We start from the raw sequence: 19,657 nt of genomic DNA, 5'->3' as shown, positions 1-19,657 counted from the left end.
GTGCACGCTTTATATGTTTATACCATGCACGATACATATATCGTGTTAAAATGTAATTTTAATTTTCCTTATCAAGTATCATACGCTACTCTTAATGTGTAATGCATTGTTGGGGTACACCGTTAACGTTTAAATTAACTTGACAATTAATCGTATGTGTTTAGACGAGGCTTTATTTATAACGGAGACAACCAAGCACTCTACAACAGCGTAAAGGTACTTGTGCCAGTATTCACAGCAAAAGCTCTTTTCATTTTAATTAACGCCATTTACAGACGTGGATGACCATGCAAGAGACGTGGTTATTACCTTGGACTATGTGCTTGGTTGATATTTTTTAGAAGGGACCACACTTATTTTTACCAGCGTCACAAGTGATGTAAAATGGAGACCAGCCTAAACAATAAATCAGCTCGGTTTACGCTTATCCCTAGCAAGAAGCTAAACATCCACCCACAATGGTGTAACAAGGGAGGCTCAGCCTCTATCTCCAAGTGACGCCATTAGTCCATCCATTGCGGTGGACAATTTTTTTTATTTTTTGCCGTTTGCTCAGAGGGGCTCCTTGACAGCCCTGACTCCCTCCGACACCGCCTTCACACACTTCGCCATGGTTTGGGAGGCCCGGCTGATGGAGTCTGCGAGAAAGAACACGCACAAACAGAAGTTCATGTGTGGTGAATAGGTGCATGTGTATACAGGCGAGTAGTGTGTTAAAAAAAATTGATTGTGTGTGGAGGAAAGCAATGTGAATATCTGCTTGTGGGTGAGTAATGTGCATGAATGTGGATTAGTGTGTTTAAGTAGGTGAGTGTGGAATGCAGTTTGCATGCGAGTAGTGTGTGAGTATGGGTGGGGCGTATGAATGTGCTTTAGTGTGGTAATATGAATATACATGGTGCGTTACGAGTGAGTTGTGCTTCGGCATGTGTGGCACGTGCATAAATTAACTTCTACTGCTCTGCACTACACAAACCACCTTATGTGTTTATGTATGTACAACTTATTTCACGCCATACGTAGCCAACCGTGCTATACGACAAACCTGTAAAATACCTGCAATTGCATTACTCTCCTTTTGATTTCAGTAGCACAATGATTATTGTTAATAAGTGTAACGACAACACATTGCAACAATGACCTGTCATGTAGAAGTCCTTCAATGTCAGCTGTGGAGGCTGCAGGGGCTCATTTAACAGCTCGTGGTTCACCAGCTGCAAGCAGACAATACAACATCAGCCCACAGTGATACGAGGCAATGGACATGGTTCAACACACTTTCAATACACAATGCATGCGGGCAAAACGAAGGTTTGCATCTAACACCACATCAAACAATAGAAGACTGCAATGCACTAGGCATTTAGACTCTATAAACTGTAAATGGTATACATTTCACCAGTTTAATATTTTATATGGTAGAACAGGGCATTGAGTGAAATGTCACACTTTGAAATAGGGGCACCAAGTCAGCCTCGAGTTGTCTCATGTGGAACTTGGGATTGTTTTACCATCTTATTTCTGACTTGTAACCTTTGTTGAACTTATCTTAAAATTCAGTCGAGTTTCCAGGGACTCATAAAACAAACGCACGTCTTGTGCAATGACACGGAATTTTTTTTTCAACACAGCAATATATTGTATTAATTGATGCTTTGCATTCAAGCGCAAAATAAGCACAAAATCCTTATTCTTGGGTGCATGAGGTGAACTATGGAATGCCAGAGGAGACAGACCTTGGCCATCTCGGTCGCCTGAGTGAAGTAGTTTGCCTCCTCCACATCGTTGTAGCGGACCAGGTTGGGGGACACCTCGGCCAGACGCTTCCGCACCTCTTTCAGCGAGTCGTACGGCAGGGTCATCTCGGCCACCTGCCGCACGTCAATCCCAGGGGTGTCGGGGAAGCCGGCGTTTTCCAAGGTTTAGAGGAACCACCGGTTTCGGCGGCTTGACGAGACCACACCAATCCCATCCGGCATCCAGACCCCACCGGCCCAACTAAAGCCACCAACCACTGTCAGCCCGATCAGATCCACCATCAGCCACACCAGCTATACCAGCCACCAACCCTGCAACTATACCTGCTATAACAACCACCGAGTTCCCACCAACTGCACTAGTCACACCAAACCCACACCAACACACCATACATAACGGCCCTAACAATACAGGGTGCTTTAAAAAATGTTAACACTTCTGAGAATTTGGAACAATACCACAAATGTGCCTCTGGTCTCTGTCTGGAGACCACCTGGAGAAGATTCCAGGCATGCGTTGACAATGATGGCAAACAAGCGAATACTCTGAATTTTTGAAGCTATTAGCATACGTTTGTTATCATGTAACAGTATACTATCTGTTCTTTTTCCATTAAAAACGATAGTCCCATATAAGTGTTAACATTCTTTTAAGCACCCTGTATATGAACACCAACCCCCACACAGCCAAAAAAATCAAACAGTCCCACTAACAAAGCCAATCCAAACAAAGCACACCAGCTGCACAAAACACAGCTATGGCACAAACCCCCACCATCCATACCAGCTGCATGAGCTCCACAAGCCACACCAGGCACATGAATCCAAACAGCCCACCAATTTAGTCAACCCTCAGACCACAATTCTAGATTTGAAGCTTTCGTGACTGCAAGGATCCATACTCTTTGGTTCTATTCGGTAAAGTCACGTAGGTCAAGTCACCAACCAGCCTCGTCATCAAGCCAAACAGCCCCACCAACCCTACGAGCTCCTCCAAAGCTTCACCAATCCCACGAACCTCACCAAACCCCAGCAGGCAGCCTCACCAATCCAATCAGTCCCACGAGCCATCACCGACTAAGCCCCCACCTCCGAGAGTGCGCGGATGATCTTCCAGTCCTCGCGCGCCATGCCGGGTGGCGTGATGGCCGTGTGCGTCATCTGGGCACGTCCCTCTGTGTTGACGTACGTCGCCGTCTTCTCGGTGTAGGCCGCGCCGGGCAGGATTACGTCGGCCATGGGGGCACCCGTGTCCCCGTGGTGGCCTGTGGCAACACAGAGAGGGGGCAGGGGTGGGCGTGTTCACCACAGTCGATACAGGAAGGCGTGTGCGTTATGGGCTGCTGGAAATAACTCTGGGATTCCAAAGCCAATCGAGTATGTACAAGTACAGTCCTTGAATAAATCCACTGCTAGACGTGCTTAGTCGTAAGTATTCAGCATACGTCAGCACGCTGGTCAGTACGGGGTTGGTGAAGGCATGCTGGAGTATCCAATTGGAGTTCAATGATGAATGTTGCTGTACTGCACTTGCTCTGCAAGTCTTATGACAATCTGCTTGTGTGATAGTTACCCATCCAAATGCTCTCCAGGCTCAAACCAGATTAGCTTCCGACATACAATGAGAATTTGGGAGCATTCAGGCTAATTTGGTCATTGGCCAATCACACATACGCAGAGCCAATCCCTACCTCTCCCCACCAAACACCATTCAATAAATCAACAGTAGCACAATACAAGGTACAGTAGACTCTCGATTATCCGTGCTAATGATGGGGAGGATGGCCGCGGAAAATCCAAAAATATCCTTTTTACACGGATCTCTATGCCAAAAACTAACGATCAACCGATCGATGCGCGTGCTCAGTTATAAAACTTTCCTGCTCCCGCGCAGAAGACTCGGCCTACTGAGTGGAAAGCAGCAGAGCCACGTCAATCAACATCAATCAAACTCCGCCCACTATTGTAAAGATATGCGACTGGTGTACCTTACTGTAACAAACATTTCCAAGAATAACAATGTAAAACTGTTTTTATAATATTAATTTGTGCATCAGAGAAAATCCACGAGTTATTAATTTACGTCAAAATCTCAGGTGCGCAGTTAATCTGCAAATCGGATAAACCGCACGCGGACAAATCGAGAGTCCACTGTATATCAAATCCTGGGATATTTGGTTTAAATGACCCCAACTTATTTTTGAAGGCATCACAGTTTGGGGCTCTCACCTTGATAGATGACGAAGGAGCCCTTAGGCAGGTGTGCACGCGTCACAGTCTCCCCATCAGCCCCCAGCAGGTACAGCACCTTGGGAGGGTTCTTACGGACAGCGTCCACGCCCGCCTTGTAGCCCAGGTCCAAGGCAGCCACCTGACTCGCCACTCTGAACAGACGGCAACAATCACTCTTCCAGAGCGTGCAACGAAAATTATTTTATCGCATACCAGGTTGAGAGTCAAAAATACGTTTTTGGGAATAACCACCTCTCTAGAAAATTGCGTAACTCTTGAAGCACTGTTGTGGCTAATTATGGGTAATTAGAGAAACTTCCATTTGTCTCTCCAATTAAAATACATTTTAACCCAATAACATATGGATTTCCAGGCCAGTGTTATCCGACGGCATTTGTTTAAGCTATCAAAACTCTACACCACCAGTTTTGGCCTTGCAGGTTTCATCAATAGGGTTAAAACAATACTGCTGGAATGCCCTAATGTTCTTGGCAAGAGCACTACTTCTTTATGACGGAGCTCTGTTTAGCATCATAAGCAATCACGTATATATTGTCATTTAATACAACCTAGAACATAACATCAATCGTGCGGCGCACCCTCGCACCGATATGCAGTATTGTAGAGCACACCGAATGTCATGGTCTGTACATTCAGCTCACAAGACCAGGGCTCCCCCCTATTAGTCGAGCTAGCCAGGGTTTTATTCTAACATAAAACCTAAATGATCAAGTAATGGTTATTTTTCTCCTATCTCAGGGGTTGGCATTTTCTAGAATTCGATAAAAACAAAAAAAAATGAATATTTAAAGAGCCGCAAAGCACGTGAATACGAGACGGTGGCCCCTAGTAAATAACGTCACGAAGCAGTCCTTAAAGAGCCGCACGCAGCTACGGAGCCGCAAGCTGCCGGCCCCCTCGTCCTATCTACTCCACACAACTGGTCAGAAGCCACTGGGCATTACCTGTGCAGGACGTTGAGGACCTTCCACTCGGGGGAGGCGCCAGCGATGGCAAGGCGGGCGGTCTGTGCGATGGCACTCACTGCTGCGTGGACCGCAGCCCCGTCGCCGCGCTGCAGAACGGCACTGCCCACCACCACCATGGGCTTCTTGGCAGCCGCGAGAACCTGGATAACGCATCACCATCATCATCATGATGAGCGCTATAATTGGCTCTCTTGGCATTGGTCCGATCAGAACAATAATAATCATAATTACCATCCAGATTTTGTACTCCGTATATGTTACACGGGTCGATGGTCAAATCACCCGGAATGCACGCGGTCTTGTCAGATCTCGGAAGGTAAGCAGCGTCGAGCCAGTATAACGCTTGGACAACCACGATGCGTAATTTGTCCAAGATAACTGCGACGCTGTACTACGTGGTGGACAGCTACGTGGTGGACAGCAGAGGGAAGTAGAGCAAAATACATTTTTTATCTTGCAGTTATATTCATCCCTCACGAATGCTCCTCACCTTTACCACCTCGTCTAACCACACAGGTACGACATTTTAAGTACACTGGCATTTAGCCTTTGTCTACAAAAGCAAGAAAACATTTTAGCAGTCTGTTTATTGGATAAATAAATAGGATATCGATTGATTGCGTATTTGATTTGACTTGTTCACGGTCGCACATTTGCTCCCTGTACCTTTGCGAAGGGGTGCGTCCCAGAGGCCAGATCCTTCAAAACCTGTGGGGAGTCACCCAGGTGCTCGTAGGTGTAGGTCAAGTCCACCTTGGTGCCCACAACAGCCACCTGCAGCTCGTTGTGCAGCCAGCTGCCAAGACACATACAGACAACCGAAATGTGCAACGCAGTTCAAACTGTGAACAGGCGACCAGGTGAATGGGAAGGCTGGCGAGCCGGTGGACATGTGAATGAGCAGGTAAACAAGTGAGTGCGCAGGTGAGCGGCAGTCAAGCTAGTGAAGAGGCAAGGGTGAGCAAACAAGGGAGTGAATGAGCGAATGAGAGCGTTCGAGCGAGGACATGAATGAGTGGGCAAAACCGTGTCTGAACGGACGAGACAGCGGATAGGAAATATGAGAAAATGAAAGTGAGCAGGCAACGGAGCGAGTGAACTGGCGAGGGCGCAAGTGAGCCGGTGAGCGAGCGTGTAAAGAGTGTGCAGGTGAGAGAGGAAATGCGCAAAGGGAGCGAGACAGCGGATATGAGAGTGAAAGGTGCGAATGGATAAGGCGTTCGTGGACGGCTGACCTCTTGCGGATGCGCGTGTTGAAGAGTGGCGCTTCGTAGCGCGGGTTAGTCCCCACGAGCAGCAGCACGTCCGCCTCCTCCACGCCCGCGATGCTCGTATTCAGCAGGTAGTTCGACCGCAAGTCAGTGCTGCGATTCCAATCCAACACACACGGTGTTTACGGTACAAGAGCGGCTGGCCAAATGCTGCCATCTAACACTAAAAATCCAAAACACCGTTTCGCTGTCAATGTCGGCGTCTCTGCGGTGCCACAGCTCACCCAGCACCAGACATGGGAAAAATCTCCTCCGTGCAGAGGCTCTCGCTGTCCAGCTTGTTGAGCAGGTCTTTCAGGGCCACCAAGGACTCGGCGTCCGCCAATCCGCCCGCGATCGCCGCGATCTCACTCCCAGAGACTCCGTGCAACTGAATCCAGAGATACAACACGGGGTCATTAGCCAGTGCGTGGGCAAGCGGGTCACTAAGTGGGCAATTAGGTGACTAGGTATCTGGGCAGGCAGGTGGATTGGTGAGTAAATGGGTAGGTGAATGTGTGTGTGTGGGTAGGGAGCATTCATGTAGCGGGTAGCTTGTAGTGTTACGAACCCAGCAGCACGGGTTCGATTGCGTCCCATGGCCAACACCAGTGATAATTATCTGAACCGGTGCTGGGTCTCCTCAAGGTCGACTCAGCCTAAAATGAGTACCTGGTGCGGTGTGTAAACATCGGCACTTGGGAGACAAAGGCGACTTACCCCCTCATGTACCATTCCGGCCTTCATCGGTGCTCGCTAACAGCACTTGCCCCAAAAGTCTGGTCAGGCTATAAGGGGGATCTTTGTCTTTGTTTTTCGATAGGAATACAGGTTGGTAGATACGTAGCCTTATACCAAGGTGAGAATTCACCGAGACAATTTTTTTTTCATGGAATAAATACATAGAGGATAAAATTACTTAAGAGGGGGCAGTTTTAACTGCTTTGACATTGGCCTGATGAGATAATGGCTCACAGAATCAGAGATACACATTAATCAGATAAGAGAGAGACACAGATAACAACACTGTATACATGTGATAAAGATTCGTGAGACAAAATCAATACACACAAAGAATTAAGAGACCTGGAGACAGGAGGTATAGATTAGCTATCACATGATTTACAGACTGTAGTGTCTTCATATGGGAGTTAGAAAAAAAGCAAAAGGCTACAATTGTTTTTTTTTTTCAATAACGTCACTTGCTGCAGCACACGCCAATCTCACTTCGTGGCCCGCCGGAAAATACAGCTGAAGAACCCTGCCCTGGGTCGACTCGGCCCGAGAAAGGGGATTCTCCGTTAGAAGTGAGGGAAAGGATAAACTCACCGCGCCCGCTGCTCGACCCAACGCCTCCTCCCACCCGCAGGGCACCAGGCGGCCCTGATCGTCTCTCAACATCGGCTGCGTGAGCCTCTGCCTCTTGAGGCCATCGTACGCAAACCTGCAAAGGGGGGCAAGCTTGACATCGGTCACTTAAGTTTGTTGCCCTTCCCCCGCACCCCCGATTAACACGGTTGACTATGTACGGTGCGAAAGAAGTTCAACGTACATACGTACATACCCCCTGCTTCTTCTTTGGTTCTTTCGGTAAAGTCACGTAAAATGAGAATAAAATAATAAATTGATAAAATAAAATAACACAATAATATTCTCACGACGTTTCGGCCACAACACAAGCGGCCTTCATCAGGTGAAGGGACGAGACTGTCTGGTAGGACAGCGCTGTCCGAAAGAACCAAAGAAGATGAATCATTGCAGTCACGAAAGCTTTAAATCGAAATTTATACCCCCTGCTGCGACAGCCTCTACGGCCGTACTTCCAGGACCCCGTCACGCAGGATGTGGTGGCGTTAACACTCGTCTAGCTATCGCACTTTTCCAAGGAAAAAGTCGATCAGTAGGTGAATCATAAAATTCAGTACCCTCTTTTGAGGATGACTCAATTCGTAAAACAGGTGCGAACTTGTTGGATAAGTCCTTAAGCGGTGTTCCCGTCTGTTCATCCCGAGTTAGATCGTTTGTTTGCGTGAAAAATAAATCACAGAGTAAAATTTTGGTCAATCTCATCATTAAGTTGCTCTAGTGATGCTACATTCATACGTTTTAAGACTTCATTGTAGCACACGATGGCGGTGCTATTATTTGCGACACTAAAAGTATTTTTTTCATGAAAAAAGCTTCAAAGTAATATTATGCACGCATCTAAAAGGTGACAGATATTTTTTTTCTGAGTTTTGTCAACTTTTTATAAGCAAGAGACCACTGTGATTCATGATCTCTTCAGTGAGTGAGATGTCCAAGAAAAGATTGTAAATGTTGTGGCTTTGCTCTCCAACACACCGGTGTGCTGTACAAGTAACGAATTGGCATGTTCTGTTTACGTGACGAACATTACTAATTGGTTGTGTCAGGTGGTGGTGGGTTTAACGACAAATTTATATATTTACACGATATAACCCAAAAAACCTGTATTACGGATGATATTGGTCGTGAAAGCCTACGTGTTAAACTGAGTGAGATGTTGTTCTCCCATATTCCCCATGCAGCTTAATTTAGTTTTTCACCTCATCCTATATCATCCGGTATTTGTCACCCACTAACAAACGAAGGTGGAACAGACCCCGGGGCACCCTCACCTGGTCTTGTCGGATATCCACTCCTCGTTGATGTCCTCGTGCAGGCGTGGCAGGATGCGCATAACCTCGCCACCACGCGTGCTCACCACAATGTTACTGCCAACGGCGTCCAGCACGTCCACCGACTCGGTCTTCCTGCACACGGCAATGTGATGGTAAGGTGTCCGTGATGGCAAAACGGCAACCTCAACACATCCTCCCATACTGGACATCTTTGAAAAAGAGCTTCATAGTTCATCAGATTCCTCAAGTCTAAATAAAGATTCTGATTTGGATTTTGATACAGTGCTACAGCTGCCCAATTTGAAACTAAACTATGTTTTATTTACCAGCTAAAGCCCGCTCATCGAAGTGTGGGATTTATAATATCCAAATAATCTAAATGCACGTTTATAAATGTGGAGGGCAAAACTGGATAAAAGGGAGACAAAATCCACGTGACTATGGAGAGAAAACATGCAAACTATAAATATGCAGGTGTCAGGTTTGGGATCGAACCCACGACCTACTGCAAACCGGGCGAGGGAGATAACCTCTGTATAATGATCTGCGTTTGATATAGCACTCTCTATGCTGACATCTCAAGAGCGCTTTACATCATCATCTCAAACAGTTGAAAGGGCACCACGAGCGGCAGCTGTCTCTGAGGGCACATGGGTGATTCAGCACCTGGCCTGCAAACGGGGAATTCGTCTGTCAGAAGGGGGTGATGATTTCTATGCATAAACTAAATTGAATAATTTTAGAATTTGGTAAATTTGGACCGCGACACCAGCACACAATGGCTTATTCTCGCAAATGACATCAGGGGATTTTTCACGTCCACTGTGAAGCAGATGACACGTAGTATCATGGTTTTTACACCCGCAATAATAACCATGGCGGCCAATAAATTTAACCGTGAACCTCTGCAACAAGCACGAGGCCGCGTCACCGCCCAAGGACTGGAAACTCACCAAGCACCCCTGAAACTTAAAAGAGACTTCACAAATTCACCGGGGTACCCCAAACCATCACAGCAAACTACAAAACGTGCACAGCAAAGGCGAAATAATGAAGGCAGAGGGACCTTGTTTCCCATGGGCGGGCGGTGAAGGAGTAGGGCTTGGAGGTGAGGGCCCCCACGGGGCACAGGTCAATGACGTTGCCCGAGAGCTCCGAGTGGAACATCTTCTCAATGTAGGTGCCGACCTGCATGTCGCTGCCACGGCCTGTCGTGCCTAGGTCGTCCACGCCGGCCACCTCGCTCCCGAACCTAGCGTGCACCAACGCCGGGACAAAGCACGGTCTTTGCGAATCACTAAGCTAATAGTTGCGTTAGACTCCAAACGTGTACACTGAACCAACACCACATCCCAATGCGCTCTTTCGTTAAAACACAAATGTTCCAGTGTATTAATCACCGCATTGTGTGATTTCAGATGTGCTTCTGCGACCAAATGGAATGCTCTTGTCTCCAATATTAGGAAGCCACAGGAGCTCTGCACTATATCAAAGATTATTTTTTTAATTTTGATTTAAAGCTTTCGTGACTGCAGGGAATCATATTCTTGGTTCTTTCGGTAAAGTCACGGAGAAGGGAAACAATAAAATAAAATATATATATTAAATATATAAAACATCCAGTAAAGAAATATCATTTTCGCCCATAGATATCACCACACCATGCAAAAACAGGCATGTAACTCACATGAAACAGGCATGAATCCCACTTCTTTCTTCTGTGAGTCAATGAACTAACTTTTTTTTATGTTACACAACACCTTGACAACAGAACACTTCAAAGTAGTGCTGCTAATGAGCTTACAATCTGCTAAGGCAACTTGACTCAGCTTACCAACTCAATCTGGCTCACCTCTACCAAGTCAATGCATCTCAATTGGCCAAAGGGTACCAACACAGAGGTTCCACAACAGTGGCACATTGACCTGATGCATCGCGTGCAATGGATGCAGCGCGTCATGATGGTCTTCACTAGCGGCCCGATGTTCTTGTCCTCAACGGCTCGCTTGCCCTCGGTGAAACGGCTCCGATCACTGCCGAACATCATCGACTGGTCCTGTGGTGCGCAGGTATCAATTCCACGTAAGGTATATGTGTAGGTACGTATGTATGCATGTTGAACTTCTTTCGCACCGTATGTTGCCAACCGTACTAATCGGAGGTATGAAAAAATGTATGCCATTGTGGTTCTGGGTGCTAATTATTATGTTGCTGTTCAAAAATTTTTAGCCAACACAGGATTAAACCTTAGTTTAAACCTCATGTCTGGTTTTATGAATGCGGGCTTACCTGCAGATCACACTCGCCACCTTGGTCACAGATGGGGCAATCCAAGGGATGATTTGCGAGCAGAAACTCCATCACACCTTCCCTGTAAGGAGACATTATCCAAACATATAAAATTTGCTCTTTGAAACAGGTGGGATTTTTTTTCTTGATAGCCAATCTACATGCATACGAAAACAAACATTATATCACTCATCGTGTTTTGATATAAAGCACATTGCTGTACCTGGCTTTTTTGGTCTTTTCAGAATTTGTTAAGATATTCCAGCCCTTCATAACTGGCATGGCACAGGCTGCAACCGGCTGAAAGACAAGATGTTACAAAGGTATATTATTACTCTACCTAACAGCACTTTGTAGACTATGGTAAATATTGGTATAGTTACTGCAAGACCCTTAAACACACAAAATTCCACTTAAATATTCTTTACATGAGAGAAACATTGTAACAGAAAAGGTGCACTATGATATAAAGTTAGGAAAAAGACATTTCTTTACATAATCAATAAAATGTACTGTCTGTATTGAGTAATAACACTAATGAATGTGCAGACCCACCTTGGGTGCCCGTTCTATCTCCACCAGGCACATCCTGCAGTTGCCAGCGATGGACAGACGATCATGGTAGCAGAACCGTGGGATCTGAATACCAACCTTCTCACACGCCTGCAGTCCACATAATGAGTCGTTAAGGGGGTTCAATAAAATCTGGTTGTAGTGGCACTGGAGGGAAAAATACTACTCCTCTGAAAAACGATGCAGTAGCCAATCCTATCCCTAAAAAAACGTATCCATCTCCTTTTCCCCATGCTCGATTTACGGTAATCACACACCCAGTAGCATGCCCATTACTACACTCTTTTATCTCCAAAACTAATTCTGATTGGCGGCAGTTTGACTTTTTATAGCAACCATTAATTTTTTACCACAACACATGCGTATGAATCAAGAAACATGGAGCCTAGGTTTGGAAAATGCAATGCCCAACACAAGGAAAGGAAGAGAGAACTGAAGGTACATTCATCACCTGTAGCACCGTGGTGCCCGGCTCAACCATCACCGACTGCCCGTCGACAAACACTTCGATCGCATTGCTCGCGGCAGCACTTGTGTGAACTGTGAGAGGCATCACACAGATTAAAATGATTTGGTGTAGGATATGCACGAGTATGCATATATTGCAATATGGTATCACGATGAACAACGTGAACGTCGCACGTTGTTCACCGTAATGCAGAACGAAACGGTGAATACAATTGCATGGCTGTCAAATTAATTGGCGTCAGATTTAACACTCAAAGATGTGTATTGCATTTACAAAAGCTCTCAGTCCCTTATGCAGACCACCAGCATCTTTGCGTGTTGTTGAATCCATTTGTTTTCCAGCCTGCACTCATCTTTCTATCTTAATGTGTTTTCTCACCACTGACACAATTTAATGGCACTGGTGCAAAATATTATCATGCATTTCTATGACAATAATAATATAACATTATCCCAGGGTAGTACTGGATAATAAATGTCATAGAAATACAGAAAATAACGACAAATCAAAATACATTTAACACGTAAGTAATATATGTATTACTCTTGACAGGGGTAAATGTTTTAAATCACTGATTACAAACACAGAGGGAACCCAGTGTGTTGTCTAAAACATTTGCAATACGGATGTGCTCTCTGACGAATCTCTGACATGTTTAAGCCAAGTATGCTTATACTGTACTGTCTACGACACAACAACACGAATAATGAATTTTCCATGCGGTTAAGTCACTCACTCTGATGCGTAGCGGGTAAAGGTGTCTTCATGTTCTTGGCCAAAGTGGCCAGGGTCCGAATGCGCTGCATTACTGCAGATCCTGCAAAAGTCACACGCACAACGACAAACTTTTGTAAACGTTTCCTGTAATGAAAGTTATTGTATGAAATAACGGATTGAATAATACATTGCGGGACTGCGGACTTAATGGGATTATAATTTCAATGACATGTCGTACAGTACATGTACGACTTATATATTGATAGAAAAAAATACCGCATTTTGGAGAAAAAGTAACTTCCATTAAAGACTCTGAGCGCTGTAAATATTGCCTTGTTTCGTTGCTAAAGTTGTGTTCATTGTGTTGAGAGCAAAAAAATAAGCCTTTAATCGTAATACGAACACAGCAGTAAGGGTAAAGAGGTCATTAGAGGCGTACAAACAGCGCCCTCCACGCATTAACGTCTCCGTACTGTTGTTTACAAGAGTCCAGTGAATCACACAATGCGTACGTTTTGATATGAAGCGTAGAATAACAATACACTTACGGATGATATAACCTATACTTAATTAAGCACAAGTGTATATAGAAACGCTTTTAACCCAGTTACATTGAACTTAACGTCATCATATTACGAAGGGCCCCGTACGTAATCGTACGCCGCACCAATGTTGTTCAACGAACGACTTAAACAACACCCGTATCCCTTCGCACAATTACTTTAGCGATGAACACAGTTCGTGATTATTACAAATAACCGTGGCGAAACAAAGCCGCCTTAAACTCCGCACCGCCGTCGCCTGTCAAGGGCAGACCTTGGTGGTGGTGGTGGGCTAAGGGCAGAGAACCGCGTCGCGTCAAAACTCTTAAAAGCACCGCAAATCCCTTCGCGCGAACTTAAACCGCACGTAACGCTACACCCAGCTGCCTCTCCGTGCCATTGTGCCACACGTAGAATTCGTTTACGGGTAAAATATTTTTTTAAATAAAACGAACGCGAAGACGTTTACCCGAGTTGCTGAGTGTGGGGGTTTTGAGGGCGCAGGCTTTTTACCGAGCCCAGGCCTTGCTGCCCTCCGAATCCAAAACGTGGAACCGGATCCGGCCGGGGTCAGAGGGCATCCGGGGGGTGGGGGGTGGGGTGGGGGCATTCCTCGTGTTCAGAATTTGAAACGTTTTGACACTTAAGTAGCAGGCATTCGCGACCAATATGATCGATAATATCGGTGTTTTTTTGTTGGGTTAGATCGCGTAAATATATAACTGAAGGAACAACAAAGGAATATTAATCTGAAATGTTTCACACTGATATGTTTTGACACTTAAGTAGCAGGCATTCGCGACCAATATGATCGATAATATCGGTGTATTTTTTTGTTGAGTTACATCGCGTAAATATATAACTGAAGGAACAACAAAGGAATATTAAGTAATTTAGAATGCAACTGTCAGCAGGAGCGGAACACGCGTGCCAACGAGGACACTCAATTGATTTTGATAATGTTGCAAGTTCTGTGCAAAACTAATTACCGTACTACTGGTCAATTATCGATCGGATAGCTACAGACTTCGTGCTGCTTGTAAGCGAATCATCAAATAATACATTGCTTAAATGCATGCCGATGCAGGTCACCATACTTCGTAGGGGATTCCCGTGGGTACGGCGATTTTAGGACACACAATCGACAGGAAGTACAAGAATGTAATCGCATAATGCGCATGCATAACGTACGTTTATTACCATATAAATAACTCAAACGGTTATTTATATGGATAAATAACCGTTTTTTAAACGACTATGGATAATCATAGTCGTTTATATGTATTCACGAGGGGGTGGGTGGCCAGCAGCACGCCCGGCCGCCTTTGTCTCCCCAGTGGCGATGTTGACACACCACAGCAGTGACTCGTTTGAGGCTGAGTCGACCTAGGGGAGGCCCAGGAGCGGTTGAAATAATCGTCACCGGTGGTGGCCGTGAGCGGGAATCGAACTCGGGTCGCCGGGTTTGTAGCGCAGTGCGCTAACCACTACACTACAATGCGTTACGCTTCCACGTGCGCGGGTCACGTGACAGATGTGACGTCACAGCTCACTTGCCGTGCAAGAAAAAGATGCATTGAGCTCCCCCCCCCCCCCCTACAAAAAATCAAAAGTGTATTTTTATAATTTTGCATAGTGTACAGTCTGGAAAGTACCCACATGGCAAATTTCCAGTTTGTTGCATGTCGGGAAGTACGCTAAACATTTTGAACAGACACACATAATCACAACTTTGCCTGTTATATATATGGAGATTAAAGGACATATTTTACACTATCTAACTAAAAAAACTGTATTATCGAGAATCTGAAATGTTTAAGCTGCTGTCAAACGGAATGATGATCGTGTTTCCCCCCCCCCCCCCACCCTTTTCGGGCAATAAACAAGTCACGAAAACTTCATATCTTGATTAAATCCAGAATAAACAAAGCGTTGAGATGTTCGAACACCGAGTGGGATACCCTTTTGGAAGGAAGAAAAGCGCGGACAAAACTAGCTCTGGTTTTTGTTTCCATGTTCGCCACAAGTCCCTGCGGTTGACGCAGACTTGGTTCCTTGCAAAGGTGTGTTTGAACATCTCGATTTAAAGCTTTCGTGACTGCAAGGATTCATCTTCTTTGGTTCTTTCGGTAAAGTCACGTGGAATGAGAATAAAATAATAAATTGATAAAAGAAGACAATAAAATTCTCACGACGTTTCGGCCACAACACAAGTAGCCTTCTTCAGGTGAAGGAACAAAACTGTCGTCCCGACAGGAACAAAACTGTCATCCCGACAGTTTTCCTTCACCTGAAGAAGGCTGTGTTGTGGCCGAAACGTCGTGAGAATTTTATTGTCTTATTTTATTGTATTATTTTATTCTCATTCTACGTGACTTTACCGAAAGAACCAAAGAAGATGTTTGAACATCGTCACACCTTTTGATTTAAAGCTTTCGTGACTGCAGGGATTCATATTCTTGGTTCTTTCGGTAAAGTCACGTAGAAGGGAAACAATAAATAATAAAAAATATATAAAACAATAAAATTCTCACGACGTTTCGACTGCAACACAAGCAATCATCATCAGGTGTGAAAACCAGAGCAAGAAAATTTGAAAAAAAACCGCCACTTTTTTCAAATTTTCTTGCTGTGGTTTTCACACCTGATGATGATTGCTTGTGTTGCAGTCGAAACGTCGTGAGAATTTTACTGTTTTATATTTGTATTATTTTATTGTTTCCCTTCTACGTGACTTTACCGAAAGAACCAAGAATATATCGTCACACCTTGTTTAAACTAATTTCTATACGAAGACGTCTTTAGCACGCACGCCTGTGACCAAATCACACGGAGTGTGCGTCCGATCTCGTCAGATTCTCGGAATCTAAGCGGCGTTGAGCCTGGAGAGAGTGCTTGGATGGGTGCGTTGACCACCACCGCCACCACTAACAACAATAAGAACAACAACCAGGTCACAGCAGGTTGTGCTCGCAGGCTGCTGCGGGGCATCTCTCTGCGTTGTTGACAGCAGAGGGCGGCGTGGCGCTGCAGTTTCTTCATAGTTCATAGTTCATTTTTTAGTTTCTTCAACCTGCCACGTGGAATGCTCGCCACTGACCGAACAGCGTTGGGTGAAGTATGGTCGAATCACACAAACAAGCCACGAGCGGCAGCAGATTTTTTTTTGGGGGGGGGGATGCGCTCGTCAAGGGGCCGTCCATAAATGACGTCACGCACCTGGGGGGGTGGGGGGTCAGACATTTGTGACGATAAGTGACACGGGTGGGGGTAGGGGTTTGAGAAATGTGACGTCACATCAAAATGTGCAACTTTAATTAAAATAGACAACACGTTCTACTTAATTAAATATACTTTTTGATAAATGTTTCTTTTCCTACAACATCAGAGTGCAGCGCCACATTAAATACGCACTACAATGACAATAGTTTAAAGCGATTTCAAGCATGTTTTATTTGGGGGGGAGTGGGGAAGAGCTTTGTGACGTCATATTTGAGGAGGGGTCTGACTTTTTGTGACGCCGTGTGACAAGGGGGGGGGGGGGTCAAAAATCGTCCAAAATCGCGTGACGTCATTTATGGACGGCCCCCAAGCAGTGGAGTGGCAAAGGAAGCTTTTACACTGTGCAGTGCCTTTCCCCGCACCACCGATTAGCACGGTTAAGCTACGTACGGTGCGTAAGAAATTCAACATACACACTGCCCATAGACTAACACTGCTCATAGACTCAACACTGCACCTCCGATGAGCACGATTGGCTACGTACGGTGCGAAAGAAGTTCAACATACACACTGCCCATAGACTAACACTGCCCATAGACTAACACTATCCATAGACTCAACACTGCACCGACGATTAGCACGGTAGATCTACGTATGGTGCGAAAGAAGTTCAAGATACACACTGCCCATCGACTAACACTACCCATAGACCCGTGGTCGTGAGATGTCAATTCCCTCGCCTGCTATGCAGGAGGTACCTGGGTTCGATCCCGACCCTGACGCCTGCTGTTGTATATTTGGGAGTTTGCGTGTCTCTCCGTCTCCCCGTGATCCATGTGAGAATTTTCTCCTGGTCCTGAGAGTTCCCCCCCCCTCCGCATTTAGAATCAACATTGGGTCAAACTTAACATCTCTTAATGTTCGACGGCTTGTGCACCAGATCTTATTTATTCACGATGTACTTACAAAAAAATCCGCAGACTACCTGCTGGATCTCTTCTCTGTTTCAAAGAACAAATTTGACCTCAGGTCTTCGCTCATTTACCAGCTTCACATTCTCTATTGCCGTAGAAAAACTGGAGGAAGGGCCTTTGCTATTGATGCCCCCAGGGTCTGGAATGCTACTGCCAATAAACTGCAACTTGAATCGCTACCAACTTGAATCACTCAAAACTGCTCTAGAGGAGTTGCACACCCCTAGCTGCCACTGCTATTCATTGGCTTAAAATAAAATGAAATGTTTCGCTCCGGATGACCGCTGCAAAGTATTATCTGTATTTTGATTTAGTGTGCTGATCTTAAAGGTGCATTTAAAAATTTGATACTCCGACTGATGCTCCTGTTGTTGTGGAGTGACTCATGCAGCCAGCTATGGCTCTAGGGCAGTGGTTCTTAAGCTGAGTTCGATCGAACCCCAGGGGTTCGCTGAGTCACTCTCCGGGGTTCGGCAGGGGTCAAGACACACACAGTATAGCAGCCCGGTTCGCACTAGCGTCAAAAAATTGGCAACACACAAATATTTAGTTGCTTAGTAAAAATGTGTTACACTAAATAAATTCGGCCCACTTGTATTATTCGTGACGTCACGCTCCGCTTGGCCAGCAGCTGATCACGCCAGATTGCGTGATCAGCAACTTGGTGCGCTCGGTAGTCGACTTGTGGCTGTTGTGATTGTACGTCATTTGTGATTTTCTTTTAATCTTTCAATCCCTGCATACGAACTATGTCGAGCAAAAAAAGAAAGTGGTTGGACGAATACGTACAATATGGATTCACGTCTATAAAGGGACGTGATGGGAGTCAGCGTCCTCAATGCATGATTTGCAATGCCAAGTTGAGCAATTCTAGTCTAGCACCGGCAAAGCTAAAGGAACACTTCCTAAAGCTGCATGGAGATGGGAAATACAAGAACACAACGCTCGCTGAATTCAAGGTGAAGAGAGCCAGATTCGATGAAAAGGCTACTCTGCCTGTTCTCGGCTTTGTACCCATCGACAGACCGATCCTCACAGCATCGTACGAAGTTGCGTATCGACATTAGCGATGACATATTGGCTCAAGTAGATGCAGATCTGATTTCAAGCCCAGCAAAATTCAAGCCTCCAACTCCACCAGACCACCGACGTTTCCAATCTAAGCCAGCTTGTTGTTTTCGTGCGCTATATGAAAGACGACGTGATAAAGAAAGATTTTTATTTATTTTGTAAGCCTCTTACAACAACAACCAAGGCAGTCGATGTGAAGAAACTCGTGGATGACTTCTTCAGAGACAAAGATCTTTCGTGGAATATTGTTTCTGCAGTTTGTTCGGACGGAGCTCCAGCCATGCTGGGACGACACTCTGGTTTTGGAGAGCTGGTGAAATCCGATGAACCACACATCATTGTTACATTGCCTCCAAAACTGTCAGAAGTATTAAAAATTGTAGTTGAATGTGTGAACTACGTGCGAATAGTGCTATGAAGCGCCGCATCTTCAAAGAGCTGTGTAAGAAAATGGGCTCTGAATTCGAGGTACTTCTGTACCATTCTAACGTTCGGTGGTTATCCCGGGGAAAGGTGCTGAATCGTGTTTTTGCCATGCGTATGGAATTAGCCATGTTTTTGCGAGAGTACCAACATTGCCACGCAAGATTGCTTCGAAAATTCTGAGTTCATTCTCATTTTGGCGTACATGGCCGATATTTTCGATGCTCTCAATCATCTCAATCGACAGATGCAGGGCGGTGGAGTCGACATCATCGAAGCGGAAGAAAACCTGAAGGCGTTTAAAAAAAGCTACCTTCATGGAAACGACGAACAGAGAATGATAACTTCGCAAACTTTCCCCTGCTGGATGACTGTGTAAGTAAGATCGAAGACGTGTCTGGAATTGGAGACATTTCTGTACCTGGGGAGCTGAAGCAAGCAATTCGCCATGCACTTAGATGAGCTCGCAAAGTCTCTCGACGGATACTTCCCCACCAGAGAGTCACA

The 19,657-nt window shown here is 45.4% G+C and overlaps 1 protein-coding gene across 2 annotated transcripts; it reads right to left on the bottom strand.

The window, feature by feature from the left end:
• Nucleotides 1-155: 155 nt before the first annotated feature.
• Nucleotides 156-14,059, bottom strand: NDUFS1 (NADH:ubiquinone oxidoreductase core subunit S1). 2 transcript variants are annotated; one of them, XM_032965608.2, is made up of 19 exons: nucleotides 13,930-14,059; nucleotides 12,938-13,018; nucleotides 12,184-12,272; nucleotides 11,715-11,822; nucleotides 11,383-11,459; nucleotides 11,160-11,241; nucleotides 10,796-10,926; nucleotides 9,937-10,122; nucleotides 8,868-9,002; nucleotides 7,558-7,672; nucleotides 6,474-6,619; nucleotides 6,214-6,342; nucleotides 5,645-5,774; nucleotides 4,955-5,118; nucleotides 3,987-4,141; nucleotides 2,847-3,022; nucleotides 1,737-1,871; nucleotides 1,142-1,214; nucleotides 156-638 (listed from the first exon to the last, which is right to left on the bottom strand). In XM_032965608.2, the coding sequence occupies exons 2-19, from the start codon at nucleotides 13,005-13,007 to the stop codon at nucleotides 553-555; spliced, it is 2,187 nt and encodes a 728-aa protein (XP_032821499.2). In that variant the 5' UTR covers nucleotides 13,008-13,018; nucleotides 13,930-14,059; the 3' UTR covers nucleotides 156-552. The 2 variants fall into 2 exon arrangements, with proteins under 2 accessions (XP_032821499.2, XP_075927812.1); XM_076071697.1 differs by having other exon boundaries at nucleotides 13,974-14,040.
• Between the last annotated feature and the right edge of the window lie 5,598 nt (nucleotides 14,060-19,657).

Source organism: Petromyzon marinus, chromosome 34, assembly GCF_048934315.1.
Source record: "Petromyzon marinus isolate PM22_M1 ecotype Great Lakes invasive population chromosome 34, UKy_Petmar_22M1.pri1.0, whole genome shotgun sequence".
Taxonomy (NCBI): Eukaryota; Metazoa; Chordata; class Hyperoartia; order Petromyzontiformes; family Petromyzontidae; genus Petromyzon; species Petromyzon marinus.
This window is presented reverse-complemented; position numbering and strand designations above follow the sequence as displayed.

Excerpts from the sequence above, each read along its gene's own strand:
- NDUFS1 (XM_032965608.2), bottom strand. The coding sequence starts at position 13,007 with ATGCAGCGCATTCGGACCCTGGCCACTTTGGCCAAGAACATGAAGACA. Across the intron at positions 11,460-11,714 it reads AGATAGAACGGGCACCCAAG|CCGGTTGCAGCCTGTGCCAT; the intron begins GTGGGTCTGCAC and ends CTTGTCTTTCAG. Across the intron at positions 9,003-9,936 it reads GCCCGCCCATGGGAAACAAG|GAAGACCGAGTCGGTGGACG; the intron begins GTCCCTCTGCCT and ends TGCCGTGTGCAG.